Below are 17,326 nucleotides of genomic sequence, written 5' to 3' on the forward strand. Positions count from 1 at the left end.
TGAGTCAAGTACAGGAACTGTTCGACAAAGGTCATATACGCGAATCTCTTAGTCCTTGTGTTGTTCCTAGTATTCTAGTGCCAAAAAAGGATAGTACATCACGTACGTGTGTATATTGTAGATCCATTATTCCTAGGCTAGATGATATGCTTGATGAGTTAAATGGACCTACAATATTGTTCAATGTTGATTTGCATAGTGCATATCATCAAATTTGTATGAAACTGGGAGATGAATGAAAACAGCATTTAAAACTAAGTTTGGCTTATATGAGTGGTTAGTCATGTCTTTTGGGTTAACTAATGCATCTAATACTTTCACGAGATTAATGAACGAAGTTTTACGTGCTTTCATTGGACGATTTATGGTAGTCTATTTTGATGATATACTGATTTATAGCAGATCTATAGAGGAACATTTGGAATATTTATGTGTTGTTTTTATTGCTCTACATGATGCACTTTTGTTTGGTAACCTTGGGAAGTGCACATTTTGCACCGACCAAGTGTCTTTTCTTGGCTATGTTGTTACTCCACAGGGATTTGTAGTTAATAAAGACAAGATTGTAGCTATTGAGAGTTGTCTGCAACCCAAAACAATTACACAAGTGAGGAGTTCTGTTGGACTCGCTGGTTGCACCTTTCAATGAGCTTACAAAGAGGATGTGCCTTGTGTTTGGGGTACCGCACAGGAAGAAGCCTTTACGGTATTGAAAGATAAGTTAACGCATGCTCCTTTACTTCAATTTTCTGATTTTAATAAGACTTTTGAGGTTGAATGTGATGCTGGAATTTTATCTATTTATGGGCCAGCCCAATAACAATTTCAGAAATTCCTAATAAATCCTAGAGGCCCACTTAGCCCATTTGTGCAAGGCAAGGGATACTACTAAAGTTTAGTCCCACATTGCTAGTTTAGAGGGAGTTGGACCTCTTTATAAGGGAGGTTCTTTCCCCACTTGTATGAGCATGAGAACAAGAGGGACATCCACGCGCGCTCCTCCTCCGCCGCCCGCCTCGCCACGCCGCGCCGCGGCGCGGGTTGCGGGAATGAGCCGAGCCGATGTCTAAATTTTTGCCACGCACTACGGGTATACGAAAGGTCACAAGGAAGCTGAAAAGATTTTTGCGAAAGTGGAGTTCGAATGCGAACGGTGCAGCCCTTCGGCTGCTGGCTGTTTGCTTCATCTCCGTCTCTTCGTTTCGCCTCCCGTCACTACCCTCTCGCCTCCTTCTCTTGCGCCTATAAAAGGGAGGTCGCTCCTCTCAGAGAGACGCACCAGAACTACTCCTTCCGTCGCCATCGGTTCCATCTCTGAGCTGTTGCTGTCTTCCTCATCCCAGCTTGCGGCGTGCACCGCACGTCGGGACAGTAGGCCTCCGAAACCGCACCTTTTGAGTCCTGTACGGGAGAAGGGTGATAAGATTTTTGGGGAGCGCTCAGCGCGACTACTGGCTGCTTCATCACGGACGATCCGGTCGCTGACGACTACTTCCCCGATGACGACTTCTTCCCCGACGTCCACGACCTCCTCGACGACATGGCAGGCGAGGACACCGACCCCAAGTCCAGCGCTTCTGCTGCTGCTGTCCCGTACGTGTTCTTCTCCTTTCTATTAGAGGTCCTGCTACAGTTTCTTGTTCTAGTATTTGCCCTAGATATGTTAGACTCTGTTTCATATATGCAACTTGCTATACTGTCTGCTCTAGATATGTTTAGTTACAGTTCATATATGAAGATGTTGTTTACCTTCTCTTTGTCAAATCGCATGGCTTGTTTTATCACTACTATTCTGGTCATGCTTTATCTAGTATTTCTGTTAATAAAATCATTCGGTAAATTGCTCATATTTTCAACAATCCAAAAACCTTATTATAGGCAATTTACCCCAAGTGGTTTTGCTGCTTCCATGAGACCTCCTATGTTTGAGGGTATCCACTATAAGAGGTGGCGCGTGAGAGCAGTCTTATGGTTTCAAACCATGAGTTGCTATGACGCCACTCTCGGCAAACCTGAAGGAGAGCTTGATGCTCAACAGGCACAAGCTTTTCAGAAAATGGATACTCTGTTTAAGGCTGCTCTCTTGAGTGTTCTTGGTGAGAACATAGTTGATGCTTATGCGTCAATTGATAATGAAAAATATATGTGGGTTGCACTCGAGGCCAAGTTTGGGGTCTCGGATGCTGGCACTGAGTTGTACATCATGGAGCAATTCTATGATTACAGGATGACTGAAGAGCGCTCCGTAGTTGAGCAAGCTCATGAGATACAGTCATTTGCTAGAGAACTTGAGCACTTCAGTTGTATGCTACCGGACAAGTTTGTTGCCGGAGGTATCATCACTAAGCTTCTCCTTCGTGGAGGAACTTTGCTACCTTACTGAAGCATAAGAGACAGGAGTTTTCCATTCCGGATCTCATTGGCACTCTTGATGTGGAAGAAAAGGCGAGAGCAAAGGATACACGTGCTCGAGGTATTGAGGGAGGATCTAGTGCCAATCTGGTACAAAAGAAGAACTTCCAGCCCCACAAGTTTAAGAACAAGGGCAAGTTTGATGGTAAAGCAAAGTTTGATGGGAAGAACAAGGCTATGCAACACACGAACTTCAAGAAGAAGAATGACAAGAAGAAAGGTGCTTGTCATGTGTGTGGCGATCCTGATCATTGGGCTCCTAGTTGCCCTAATCGCTATGACAAGCGTCACCCTGGGAAAGGCGGCAAGACCGCTAATGTTGTCATTGGAGACACTGACTTGAAGGATGATGGGTATGGTATATTTCCCACTAATCTTTCAGTATGTCATTCTCCTGATTGGTTGATTGACACGGGTGCTAATGTGCATGTATGCGGTGATATTTCCATGTTTTCGTCTTATCAGACCGCAGGGACTTCAACCGTGCTGATGGGCAACGGTTCAAGTGCTTCTGTTCATGGTGTTGGCACGGTCGATCTGAAGTTTACTTCGGGGAAGATTGTGCGGCTGAAGAACGTGCATTATGTCCCCTCCGTCAATAAAAATCTTGTTAGCGGATCTCTTCTGTGTAGAGATGGCTACAAGCTTGTCTTTGAGTCGAATAAATTTGTAATATCCAAGTATGGAACCTTTGTTGGTAAAGGCTATGAGTCAGGAGGTCTGTTTCGTTTATCCTTATCAGACGTTTGCAATAAAGTTGTTAATCATATTTGCAACAATAGTGAATCCAACGTGTGGCATTCACGTCTCTGTCATGTTAATTTTGGTTGCATGTCGCGACTAGCGAAGTTGAACTTAATCCCTAGTTTCACCACTGTCAAGGGATCTAAGTGTCATGTTTGTGTGCAAGCTAAGCAACCTCGTAAGTCTCACACGACTGCGGAAACGAGAAATCTTGCACCACTAGAGCTCATACATTCAGATCTATGTGAAATGAATGGGTTTTGACAAAAGGTGGAAAGAAATATTTCATGACGTTAATTGATGACTCCACTAGATACTGCCGTGTGTATCTTCTGAAATCTAAGGATGAGGCTTTGAAGTTTTTCAAGATCTGTAAAGCTTAAGTGGAAAATCAACTTGATCGGAAAATCAAGAGGCTTAGGTCCGACCATGGTGGAGAGTATTTTTCCAATGAATTTGATGCTTTTTGTGCGGAACATGGTATAATCCATGAGAGGACGCCTCCCTATTCACCTCAGTCAAATGGGGTGGCCGAAAGAAAGAACCGTACTCTAACTGATTTGGTTAACGCCATGTTAGACACATCGGGTCTCTCCAAGGCATGGTGGGGGGAGGCGATATTGACGGCATGTCATGTCCTAAACCGAGTTCCCACAAAGAACAAAGAGATAACTCCATTAGAGGAATGGGAGAAGAAAAGGTTAAAACTCTCTTATCTACGAACATGGGGTTGTTTGGCGAAAGTCAATGTTCCAATTCCAAAGAAGCGGAAGCTTGGACCAAAGACTGTGGATTGTGTTTTCCTGGGATATGCTTTTCATAGCATTGGCTATAGATTCTTGGTTGTAAAATCTGAGGTACCTGACATGCATGTCGGTACGATCATGGAGTCGAATGACGCGACTTTCTTTGAATATATCTTTCCCATTAAGGATATGGCTACCTCATCTAATCAGGAGATGCCTAGTTCATCGAATCAGGAACCAGTTACAATTACCAAACCTGCCATTTCGATGAAACACTTTGAAAGTCCTGTGGAGGAAAACAATGAAGTTCCTAGTAGGAGCAAGAGACAGAGGACTGCAAAGTCCTTTGGTGATGATTTTCTTGTGTATCTCATAGATGACACTCCCAGTTCTATTTCAGAGGCCTATGCCTCTGAAGATGCTGACTATTGGAAGGAAGCAGTTCGTAGCGAGATGGATTCCATCTTGGCGAATGAAACTTGGGATATAACTGATCGTCCTTATGGGTGCAAACCTATAGGATGCAAATGGGTATTCAAGAAGAAGCTTAGGCCTGATGGTACTATTGAAAAGTACAAGGCTCAGCTCGTGGCTAAGGGTTATACCCAAAAGGAAGGTGAAGACTTCTTTGATACTTACTCACCTGTGGCTCGACTGACCACTATTCGAGTTCTACTTTCACTAGCTTCCTCGCATGGTCTTCTCGTTCACCAAATGGATGTTAAGACTGCTTTCCTAAATGGAGAGTTGGATGAGGAAAGTTATATGGAACAACCAGATGGGTTTGTACTAGATGGTCTGGAAGGAAAAGTGTGCAAGTTGCTGAAGTCTTTGTCTGGATTCAAGCAAGCACCCAAACAGTGGCATGAGAAGTTTGAAAGTACTTTAACAGCTGCAGACTTTGTTGTGAACGAAGCTGACTAATGTGTGTACTATCGCCATGGTGGGGGCGAGGGAGTTATCCTTTGCTTGTATGTTGATGACATACTGATTTTCGGAACAAATCTGAATGTTATTAAGGAGGTCAAGAATTTCCTATCTCGCTGTTTTGAGATGAAGGATTTAGGAGTGGCTGATGTCATTCTGAACATCAAGTTGTTGAGAGACGATGATGGTGGGATTACATTGCTTCAATCCCACTATGTGGAAAAGATCTTCAGTCGCTTTGGCTATAGTGACTGCAAGCCCTCTCCAACACCTTATGATGCAAGTGTGTTACTTCGAAAGAATCGAAGAATTGCTAGAGATCAATTGAAATATTCTCAGATTATTGGCTCGCTTATGTACTTAGCAAGTGCTACAAGACCTGATATCTCTTTTGTTGTTAGCAAACTGAGTCAGTTTGTCTCAAAACCAGGAGATGTGCATTGGAAAGCTCTAGAGAGAGTTTTGCGTTATTTGAAAGGCACTGAAAATTATGGAATTCACTACACCGGGCAACCAAAGGTGCTTGAAGGGTATAGTGACTCAAACTGGATCTCAGATGCTGATGAGATAAAGGCCACGAGCGGATATGTATTCACCCATGGAGGTGGCGCTGTTTCTTGGAAGTCTTGCAAGCAGACCATCTTAACGAGGTCAACAATGGAAGCAGAACTCACAGCACTAGATACAGCTACGGTCGAAGCAGATTGGCTTCGCCGGCTCTTGAATGACTTGCCGGTTGTTGAGAAACCTGTACCGGGTATCCTTATGAACTGCGACAATCAAACTGTGATCACGAAAGTGAGCAGCTCAAAGGATAACATGAAGTCATCGAGACACGTTCAGAGAAGGTTAAAGTCTGTCAGGAAAATGAGAAACTCCGGAGTTATTGCATTGGATTATATCCAAACGTCTAAAAATCTGGCAGATCCTTTTACTAAGGGTCTATCACGTAATGTGATAGATAATGCATCGAGGGAGATGGGTATGAGACCCACAATATGAGTTGTTCACAGTGGTAACCTATTCTTTGTGATCGGAGATCCCGTGAATTAGATGTGGAAGACAAGTTGTTGGTCAACTGAGGGGAGAGTATCCTTACTATCAACAATACCACTCCATGAAGATGCAATACTCTCCTAATCTGCATGGCAGGTTGATGGATATCTTAATATGTTCTAAGTGGCTCATTTAAGCAGAGATGTTATCATGCAGAACATCTTTTGAAGAACACACCTATATGAGTCTGATTGTCAAACGTCGCAATCTATGAGAGTAGGGTTCTCTCTAGTAAACTCATGAAAGGTCACGGAGTATGACGGATAAGCTCCACCTGCGGGGAAGACCCACGGTAGCCACGTATCGGTCAAGGCTTTATGTGAAACGAGATTCGCAGAAAACTTGCAGTTCAAGGCCCAGACCACTGTTCAAGTTGCTTACTAGTGTAGCATAGAGTTCTAGGTGGAAGTTCAACTTAACAGTCTCCACTGCAGTACCGGTATATAAAACAATGTTTTGGAACTAAAGGCAAATTCTATGTGCCTCTAGGATCTGGTGGGGGATTGCTGGAATTTTATCTATTTATGGGCCAGCCCAATAACAATTTCAGAAATTCCTAATAAATCCTAGAGGCCCACTTAGCCCATTTGTGCAAGGCAAGGGATACTACTAAAGTTTAGTCCCACATTGCTAGTTTAGAGGGAGTTGGACCTCTTTATAAGGGAGGTTCTTTCCCCACTTGTATGAGCATGAGAACAAGAGGGACATCCACGCGCGCTCCTCCTCCGCCGCCCGCCTCGTCACGACGCGCCGCGCCGTGGGTTGCGGGAATGAGCCGAGCCGATGTCTAAATTTTTGCCACGCACTACGGATATACGAAAGGTCACACGGAAGCTGAAAAGATTTTTGCGAAAGTGGAGTTCGAATGCGAACGGTGCAGCCCTTCGGCTGCTGGCTGTTCGCTTCATCTCCGTCTCTTTGTTTCGCCTCCCGTCGCTGCCCTCTCGCCTCCTTCTCTTGCGCCTATAAAAGGGGGGTCGCTCCTCTCAGAGAGACGCACCAGAACTACTCTTTCCCTCGCCATCGGTTCCATCTCTGAGCTGCTGCTGTCTTCCTCATCCCGGCTTGCGGCGTGCACCGCACGTCGGGACAGTAGGCCTCCGAAACCGCACCTTTTGAGTCCTGTACGGGAGAAGGGTGATAAGGTTTTTGGGTAGCGCTCAACGCGACTACTGGCTGCTTCATCACGGACGATCCGGTCACCGACGACTACTTCCCCGACGACGACTTCTTCCCCGACGTCCACGACCTCCTCGACGACATGGCAGGCGAGGACACCGACCCCAAGTCCAGCGCTTCTGCTGCTGCTGTCCCGTACGTGTTCTTCTCCTTTCTATTAGAGGTCCTGCTACAGTTTCTTGTTCTAGTATTTGCCCTAGATATGTTAGACTCTGTTTCATATATGCAACTTGCTATACTGTCTGCTCTAGATATGTTTAGTTACAGTTCATATATGAAGATGTTGTTTACCTTCTCTTTGTCAAATCGCATGGTTTGTTTTATCACTACTATTCTGGTCATGCTTTATCTAGTATTTCTGTTAATAAAATCATTCGGTAAATTGCTCATATTTTCAACAATCCAAAAACCTTATTATAGGCAATTTACCCCAAGTGGTTTTGCTGCTTACATGAGACCTCCTATGTTTGAGGGTATCCACTATAAGAGGTGGCGCGTGAGAGCAGTCTTATGGTTTCAAACCATGAGTTGCTATGACGCCACTCTCGGTAAACCTGAAGGAGAGCTTGATGCTCAACAGGCACAAGCTTTTCAGAAAATGGATACTCTGTTTAAGGCTGCTCTCTTGAGTGTTCTTGGTGAGAACATAGTTGATGCTTATGCGTCAATTGATAATGAAAAATATATGTGGGTTGCACTCGAGGCCAAGTTTGGGGTCTCGGATGCTGGCACTGAGCTGTGCATCATGGAGCAATTCTATGATTACAGGATGACTGAAGAGCGCTCCGTAGTTGAGCAAGCTCCTGAGATACAGTCATTTGCTAGAGAACTTAAGCACTTCAGTTGTATGCTACCAGACAAGTTTGTTGCCGGAGGTATCATCACTAAGCTTCTCCTTCATGGAGGAACTTTGCTACCTTACTGAAGCATAAGAGACAGGAGTTTTCCATTCCGGATCTCATTGGCACTCTTGATGTGGAAGAAAAGGCGAGAGCAAAGGATACACGTGCTCGAGGTATTGAGGGAGGATCTAGTGCCAATCTGGTACAAAAGAAGAACTTCCATCCCCACAAGTTTAAGAACAAGGGCAAGTTTGATGGTAAAGCAAAGTTTGATGGGAAGAACAAGGCTGTGCAACACACGAACTTCAAGAAGAAGAATGACAAGAAGAAAGGTGCTTGTCATGTGTGTGGCGATCCTGATCATTGGGCTCCTAGTTGCCCTAATCGCTATGACAAGCGTCACCCTGGGAAAGGCGGCAAGACCGCTAATGTTGTCATTGGAGACACTGACTTGAAGGATGATGGGTATGGTATATTTCCCACTATTCTTTCAGTATGTCATTCTCCTGATTGGTTGATTGACACGGGTGCTAATGTGCATGTATGCGGTGATATTTCCATGTTTTCGTCTTATCAGACCGCAGGGACTTCAACCGTGCTGATGGGCAACGGTTCAAGTGCTTCTGTTCATGGTGTTGGCACGGTCGATCTGAAGTTTACTTCGGGGAAGATTTTGCGGCTGAAGAACGTGCATTATGTCCCCTCCGTCAATAAAAATCTTGTTAGCGGATCTCTTCTGTGTAGAGATGGCTACAAGCTTGTCTTTGAGTCGAATAAATTTGTAATATCCAAGTATGGAACCTTTGTTGGTAAAGGCTATGAGTCAGGAGGTCTGTTTCGTTTATCCTTATCAGACGTTTGCAATAAAGTTTTTAATCATATTTGCAACAATAGTGAATCCAACGTGTGGCATTCACGTCTCTGTCATGTTAATTTTGGTTGCATGTCGCGACTAGCGAAGTTGAACTTAATCCCTAGTTTCACCACTGTCAAGGGATCTAAGTGTCATGTTTGTGTGCAAGCTAAGCAACCTCGTAAGTCTCACACGACTGCGGAAACGAGAAATCTTGCACCACTAGAGCTCATACATTCAGATCTATGTGAAATGAATGGTGTTTTGACAAAAGGTGGAAAGAAATATTTCATGACGTTAATTGATGACTCCACTAGATACTGCCGTGTGTATCTTCTGAAATCTAAGGATGAGGCTTTGAAGTTTTTCAAGATCTATAAAGCTTAAGTGGAAAATCAACTTGATCGGAAAATCAAGAGGCTTAGGTCCGACCATGGTGGAGAGTATTTTTCCAATGAATTTGATGCTTTTTGTGCGGAACATGGTATAATCCATGAGAGGACGCCTCCCTATTCACCTCAGTCAAATGGGGTGGCCGAAAGAAAGAACCGTACTCTAACTGATTTGGTTAACGCCATGTTAGACACATCCGGTCTCTCCAAGGCATGGTGGGGGAGGCGATATTGACGGCATGTCATGTCCTAAACCGAGTTCCCACAAAGAACAAAGAGATAACTCCATTCGAGGAATGGGAGAAGAAAAGGTTAAAACTCTCTTATCTACGAACATGGGGTTGTTTGGCGAAAGTCAATGTTCCAATTCCAAAGAAGCGGAAGCTTGGACCAAAGACTGTGGATTGTGTTTTCCTGGGATGCTTTTCATAGCATTGGCTATAGATTCTTGGTTGTAAAATCTGAGGTACCTGACATTCATGTCGGTACGATCATGGAGTGGAATGACGCGACTTTCTTTGAAGATATCTTTCCCATTAAGGATATGGCTACCTCATCTAATCAGGAGATGCCTAGTTCATCGAATCAGGAACCAGTTACAATTACCAAACCTGCCATTTCGATGAAACACTTTGAAAGTCCTGTGGAGGAAAACAATAAAGTTCCTAGTAGGAGCAAGAGACAGAGGACTGCAAAGTCCTTTGGTGATGATTTTCTTGTGTATCTCATAGATGACACTCCCAGTTCTATTTCAGAGGCCTATGCCTCTGAAGATGCTGACTATTGGAAGGAAGCAGTTCGTAGCGAGATGGATTCCATCTTGGCGAATGAAACTTGGGATATAACTGATCGTCCTTATGGGTGCAAACCTATAGGATGCAAATGGGTATTCAAGAAGAAGCTTAGGCCTGATGGTACTATTGAAAAGTACAAGGCTCAGCTCGTGGCTAAGGGTTATACCCAAAAGGAAGGTGAAGACTTCTTTGATACTTACTCACCTGTGGCTCGACTGACCACTATTCGAGTTCTACGTTCACTAGCTGCCTCGCATGGTCTTCTCGTTCACCAAATGGATGTTAAGACTGCTTTCCTAAATGGAGAGTTGGACGAGGAAAGTTATATGGAACAACCAGATGGGTTTGTACTAGATGGTCTGGAAGGAAAAGTGTGCAAGTTGCTGAAGTCTTTGTATGGACTCAAGCAAGCACCCAAACAGTGGCATGAGAAGTTTGAAAGTACTTTAACAGCTGCAGACTTTGTTGTGAACGAAGCTGACTAATGTGTGTACTATCGCCATGGTGGGGGCGAGGGAGTTATCCTTTGCTTGTATGTTGATGACATACTGATTTTCGGAACAAATCTGAATGTTATTAAGGAGGTCAAGAATTTCCTATCTCGCTGTTTTGAGATGAAGGATTTAGGAGTGGCTGATGTCATTCTGAACATCAAGTTGTTGAGAGACGATGATGGTGGGATTACATTGCTTCAATCCCACTATGTGGAAAAGATCTTCAGTCGCTTTGGCTATAGTGACTGCAAGCCCTCTCCAACACCTTATGATGCAAGTGTGTTACTTCGAAAGAATCGAAGAATTGCTAGAGATCAATTGAAATATTCTCAGATTATTGGCTCGCTTATGTACTTAGCAAGTGCTACAAGACCTGATATCTCTTTTGTTGTTAGCAAACTGAGTCAGTTTGTCTCAAAACCAGGAGATGTGCATTGGAAAGCTCTAGAGAGAGTTTTGCGTTATTTGAAAGGCACTGAAAATTATGGAATTCACTACACCGGGCAACCAAAGGTGCTTGAAGGGTATAGTGACTCAAACTGGATCTCAGATGCTGATGAGATAAAGGCCACGAGCGGATATGTATTCACCCATGGAGGTGGCGCTGTTTCTTGGAAGTTTTGCAAGCAGACCATCTTAACGAGGTCAACAATGGAAGCAGAACTCACAGCACTAGATACAGCTACGGTCGAAGCAGATTGGCTTCGCCGGCTCTTGAATGACTTGCCGGTTGTTGAGAAACCTGTACCGGGTATCCTTATGAACTGCAACAATCAAACTGTGATCACGAAAGTGAGCAGCTCAAAGGATAACATGAAGTCATCGAGACACGTTCAGAGAAGGTTAAAGTCTGTCAGGAAAATGAGAAACTCCGGAGTTATTGCATTGGATTATATCCAAACGTCTAAAAATTTGGCAGATCCTTTTACTAAGGGTCTATCACGTAATGTGATAGATAATGCATCGAGGGAGACGGGTATGAGACCCACAATATGAGTTGTTCACAGTGGTAACCTATTCTTTGTGATCGGAGATCCTGTGAATTAGATGTGGAAGACAAGTTGTTGGTCAACTGAGGGGAGAGTATCCTTACTATCAACAATACCACTCCATGAAGATGCAATACTCTCCTAATCTGCATGGCAGGTTGATGTATATCTTAATGTGTTCTAAGTGGCTCATTTAAGCAGAGATGTTATCATGCAGAACATCTTTCGAAGAACACACCTATATGAGTCTGATTGTCAAACGTCGCAATCTATGAGAGTAGGGTTCTCTCTAGTAAACTCATGAAAGGTCACGGAGTATGACGGATAAGCTCCACCTGCGGGGAAGACCCACGGTAGCCACGTATCGGTCAAGGCTTTATGTGAAACGAGATTCGCAGAAAACTTGCAGTTCAAGGCCCAGTCCACTGTTCAAGTTGCTTACTAGTGTAGCATAGAGTTCTAGGTGGAAGTTCAACTTAACAGTCTCCACTGCAGTACCGGTATATAAAACAATGTTTTGGAACTAAAGGCAAATTCTATGTGCCTCTAGGATCTGGTAGGGGATTGCTGGAATTTTATCTATTTATGGGCCAGCCCAATAACAATTTCAGAAATTCCTAATAAATCCTAGAGGCCCACTTAACCCATTTGTGCAAGGCAAGGGATACTACTAAAGTTTAGTCCCACATTGCTAGTTTAGAGGGAGTTGGACCTCTTTATAAGGGAGGTTCTTTCCCCACTTGTATGAGCATGAGAACAAGAGGGACATCCACGCGCGCTCCTCCTCCGCCGCCCGCCTCGCCACGCCACGCCTCGTCACGACGCGCCGCGCCGCGCCGTGGGTTGCGGGAATGAGCCAAGCCGATGTCTAAATTTTTGCCACGCACTACGGATATACGAAAGGTCACACGGAAGCTGAAAAGATTTTTGCGAAAGTGGAGTTCGAATGCGAACGGTGCAGCCCTTCGGCTGCTGGCTGTTCGCTTCATCTCCGTCTCTTCGTTTCGTCTCCCGTCGCTGCCCTCTCGCCTCCTTCTCTTGCGCCTATAAAAGGGAGGTCGCTCCTCTCAGAGAGACGCACCAGAACTACTCTTTCCCTCGCCATCGGTTCCATCTCTGAGCTGCTGCTGTCTTCCTCATCCCGGCTTGCGGCGTGCACCGCACGTCGGGACAGTAGGCCTCCGAAACCGCACCTTTTGAGTCCTGTACGGGAGAAGGGTGATAAGGTTTTTGGGGAGCGCTCAGCGCGACTACTGGCTGCTTCATCACGGACGATCCGGTCGCCGACAACTACTTCCCCGACGTCCACGACCTCCTCGACGACATGGCAGGCGAGGACACCGACCCCAAGTCCAGCGCTTCTGCTGCTGCTGTCCCGTACGTGTTCTTCTCCTTTCTATTGGAGGTCCTGCTACAGTTTCTTGTTCTAGTATTTGCCCTAGATATGTTAGATTCTATTTCATATATGCAACTTGCTATACTGTCTGCTCTAGATATGTTTAGTTACAGTTCATATATGAAGATGTTGTTTACCTTCTCTTTATCAAATCGCATGGCTTGTTTTATCACTACTATTCTGGTCATGCTTTATCTAGTATTTCTGTTAATAAAACCATTCGGTAAATTGCTCATATTTCCAACATGTGATGCTAGTGGAATTGAATTATGAGGTGTGTTATTACAAGATGGTAAACATGTTGCATACTTGTCTGAAAAATTGAGTGGGTCTGAACTATTCTACTTATGATAAAGAACTATATGCTCTTATTCGAAATTTATAAATATGGCAACACTATTATAGCTCAAAGAATTTGTTATAGGTCCTGATGATGAATCTTTAAACATATTAAAAATCAAAGCAAAACTGGACCGGATAAAAAATAGGCAAAAAAATAAAAATAGACAGAGTTATAAGTAGTCGTGGCAGCAGCGGACCAGTGCTCCTGCCCGGTCGCACTGACCACTCACGCAGCGTGGTGTCACTGTTCCGACGACGACCTCCCCTCCAACCAGATCCCCCCACGCCCCCTCCGACCGACCACGAGCCACTTCCAGCTGAAGCTGAGCTACCTCTCCTCCAACTCCAACACCAACACCAACACCAAGCTCGCGCTGCCTCCCGCCGGTCACTGTTCACCCTTTCCCCGTAACAGGAATAATAACTAGACTAGATCTCAGTGGGAAGAGAGAGAACATCGTCCGCTGTCATTACTCTACTTTCACTCAAGAAGAAAGAAGAGGACATCGCCAGATTGGTAGAAGCAAGACGCAGCAGGAGGAGGAATTCATAGTAGATGCGTGCGCGTGGATGAGGATTCGGGGGCTGGCGATGAGCGGCGGCAGGGAGGTGGCCATCGCCGCCGTCTTCACGGCGCTCCTCGTCGTCTCCATCCTCTTTCTCCCCTCGGTCCTGCTCACCAGCGGCAGGCTCGGCCCATCGTCCGCCAAGGAGTGGCCGTTCCTCGCGGCGGCCAAGGACGGCGGCGGCTACCCGGTGTCGTTCGCGTACCTCATCTCTGCGTCGACGGGGGACGCGGAGCGAGCGGCAAGGCTGCTGGCGGCGCTGTACCACCCGGCCAACAGCTACCTGCTGCACCTGGACCGTGAGGCCCCCGCCGAGGAGCACCGCCGGCTGGCTGGGCTGGTGTCCGGGCAGCCCGTGTACGGGCGCGTGGGGAACGTGTGGATCGTGGGGAAGCCCAACCTGGTCACCTACCGCGGGCCGACCATGCTGTCCACCACTCTCCACGCCATGGCGGTGCTCCTCCGCGTGGGCCGCCGCTGGGACTGGTTCGTCAACCTCAGCGCCTCCGACTATCCGCTCGTCACCCAGGACGGTCCGTATCCGCACTGCGACTGCGATTATGCTATTACTACTCCTATGCTATGCTATGCTATGTGTGAATTCTTTCTGAGTTTGGATTTTGCTTTGTGCCGGTGATTTGCAGATTTGATGGAGGCCTTCTCGCGGCTGCCGAGGGATCTCAACTTCATACAGCACACCAGCCACCTGGGCTGGAAGATGTAAGAACTTACTACTAACCAGTTTATTTTTAAGATAAGAAAGAGGAGGGTTAATTAATCTGTTTCGTGGAGATGGATGGACGGGGATGGTTGAGTTTAAGATAAGAGAGTATTGAATCGAATTTGAAACGCGGTAGCTCTGCAGAAAGAAGCGGGCGCGGCCGGTGATCCTGGACACGGCGCTGTACGAGGCCGACCGGTCGGAGCTCCTCCGCCCGTCGCCCAACATCACCACCAACCGCCGGGGACTTCCCACCGCCTTCAAGCTCTTCACCGGTAACATTCCACTCCATTCCACCACGCCTTTCATCTCAGCACCTAAACATTTCGCAGACCTGCAAGAACGAAATGCTAGAGAAGTACTGTACTCCTACTGGTAGTACTCCAGTATGCGTGTTGTGCTGGCTACCGATAAGCATAACTTTTTTAGTCAATGCTTGATGATAGGTACGGGCCCGTACCATTATTTTGAGGTGTCCATGTGATGGCGATGCCATTGTCTGTTTTTTTTTTTTTTTTGAGGATGGCGATGCCATTGCTGGCTCCGAGACTTCAGTTGGTCGTCTAAGCAAATGCTACTGACCTACTAGTAGAGTACTAGTATGGACTGACGAAATTGGCATAAAAAAAAGAACTTATCGATCTGGTCAACGGATCGAGCAGGAGCTTGTGTGCTGCGTGCATTTGCAGACAGACAGATCTGAATCAGCCAAGATGATTGTTTCCAATGCTATTTTGTGTGCTCTTGGTAGACAATTCAGGCAGCACAGCGAGCCGCGAATGTGCTGGCGAAGCAAATGCTGCAGTACCTTTTGCTTTGTTCGTCGATTGCTTCCAAGAAACGGCAGGTATATATGCCGACATCCAATCGTGCGGGCAGTACCGCAGGCAATTTTTCTCTAGAGATTGTACTCTCCTCGACGGACGGCGACAGCATCACGAAAATCAAAAAGATTTCTCAAATTCTAGTATAAAAACAACTGGTGATTGATGGACGCACGCATGTGCACGTGCATGTGCAGGGTCGGCGTGGACGATGCTGTCGCGGCGCTTCGCGGAGTACTGCGTGGTGGGGTGGGACAACCTGGCGCGGACGCTGCTGCTCTACCACGCCAACCTCGTCTCCTCGCCGGAGTTCTACTTCCAGACGGTGGCCTGCAACTCCCGCGAGTTCCGGAACGCCACCGTCAACAGTGACCTGCATTTCATCCGGTGGGACACGCCGCCCAAGCAGCACCCGCTCTACCTCGGCCCCAAGGACTACCGCCGGATGGTGCTCAGCAGCGCCGCCTTCGCCCGCAAGTTCAGGGACGCCGACCTCGTGCTCGACAGGATCGACCGGGAGATCCTCAAGCGCCGACCGCCGCCCCGCGACGACAACGACGATCACGACGATCACGCTGCCTCTGCCTCTGCTGCTAGGCACGGCGGGCAGTTCTTCAGCTACGGCGGGTGGTGCTCCGAGGGGGTGGTGGGGCTGTGCTCCAACCCCTGGGAACCCAGCAGGAAGGGGGCCATCAAGCCCGGCGCTGGGTCAAGAAGGCTCAGGGTCATGCTCAACAAGATGTTGTCCGGAAGAAACTTCAGGAAGCAGCAGTGTAGATGATCCACGCTTCTACCACGTCCACGTGGTCTAACTCTGATGATCCGATCAAATGTGTCATGTACATACAGAAAGAGAGAAAAGGGATACCCAGTTAAAGCAATTTTGGCTGAGATGGTGCAATCTCGCAGAGTAACACAGGACGTGTAACAATAATTCATGGGCTAACACGATTATATATTTGACATGGATCACCCTTCTACCTGTTCACTGGCTGGTTCTTTTGGTTTTTCTACTATTCTAGTAGGTTCGCTGTTCCTAGTAGTGGTACTACTGGTGGTATTTGTATCTCTATTCCTAATGTCTCAGTTGGTGGTTTTGGTGGTATTTGTATCTCTATTCCTAATGTCTCGGTTGGTGGTTTTCGCGGTTAATTTTCGTCTCACCTCTCCTGGTTTTTCGTCCCACCTCCCAATTCCCCCACAGTAATGATCCCACCTCCCAGTTTCGTCGGTTTTTTTTATTCGCCCCCTCTCACTGGCCGGACAAACCCAACGTTTATTTGGTAACACAATGTTTATTTGGTAACACAATGAATTCACATATGGTGATTGATTTTTTCTTTGATAACCCAAATAACAGATGGTAATCAATCTTTAAATACCAAAACCAAACGTATAAGGCAACAATCAATTCACATATCACAATTAGATTCTTTTTAGTACCCAGCTTAACTCACGGATGGTAATCTCTACTATCTAAAACACTAGTAAGCTTGCACGTGCAACGCACGTCTCCCGAAGTCATGTCCTGTGTACACAATAATGACACCCCTCCAGGCCTCCACCGCCTCATCCCTTTTGGGCACATGCTCGCGCCTACACTCGATGAGATCCTTCAGGGCAACACCTCTTTCCTTGACTTCCTCTTGTACATCATTTTCCTCGACCCACAGCACCACTCACCTCTCCTGCCAGTACATGCGCATGGAAATCGGCATGTGCTAGCGCCAGCTGGGTGAGCTTTAGCAAAGAAGCGGAGAAGACGGATAATAGAGACAATGCAATGATCAATGGGCTAGAAGCAGTGCAAAGTGAGGAAGGGTTTCAACTTCAAAGGACTAATCCAGGAAAAAGGTAACGGCATCCAGATGTTTCATTGTTTCCTACATTCTATTGGTTCTGCCGAGCCTAACAGCTATTTCTTTCATAGAAACTCAAGAGAAAAACAAATACATGACAAAATGAGGGATTCATCCCGCCCTTATGGTTGGACACAATTAGAATTCATGTTCTGTAGATTACCAGAGAATAAGAATCAAAATTGGTAGC

General features: G+C 46.2%; 1 protein-coding gene across 1 annotated transcript; it reads left to right on the top strand.

The window, feature by feature from the left end:
* The first annotated feature begins 13,373 nt into the window (after window positions 1–13,373).
* Window positions 13,374–16,265, top strand: LOC109769855 (beta-glucuronosyltransferase GlcAT14A). Its single transcript, XM_020328566.4, has 4 exons — window positions 13,374–14,265; window positions 14,377–14,452; window positions 14,598–14,728; window positions 15,475–16,265. Exons 1-4 carry the CDS (start codon window positions 13,737–13,739, stop codon window positions 16,056–16,058), a joined length of 1,320 nt encoding a protein of 439 aa, XP_020184155.1. The 5' UTR covers window positions 13,374–13,736; the 3' UTR covers window positions 16,059–16,265.
* Window positions 16,266–17,326: the final 1,061 nt, after the last annotated feature.

This window comes from Aegilops tauschii, chromosome 1 (assembly GCF_002575655.3).
Source record: "Aegilops tauschii subsp. strangulata cultivar AL8/78 chromosome 1, Aet v6.0, whole genome shotgun sequence".
Taxonomy (NCBI): domain Eukaryota; kingdom Viridiplantae; phylum Streptophyta; class Magnoliopsida; order Poales; family Poaceae; genus Aegilops; species Aegilops tauschii.

What these genes read in the sequence shown, in the direction of transcription:
- LOC109769855 (XM_020328566.4), top strand. Translation starts at nt 13,737, where the DNA reads ATGAGGATTCGGGGGCTGGCGATGAGCGGCGGCAGGGAGGTGGCCATC. An exon ending in TCCGCTCGTCACCCAGGACG is followed by an intron (nt 14,266 to 14,376) that starts GTCCGTATCCGC and finishes GGTGATTTGCAG; the next exon opens with ATTTGATGGAGGCCTTCTCG. An exon ending in CGCCTTCAAGCTCTTCACCG is followed by an intron (nt 14,729 to 15,474) that starts GTAACATTCCAC and finishes GTGCATGTGCAG; the next exon opens with GGTCGGCGTGGACGATGCTG.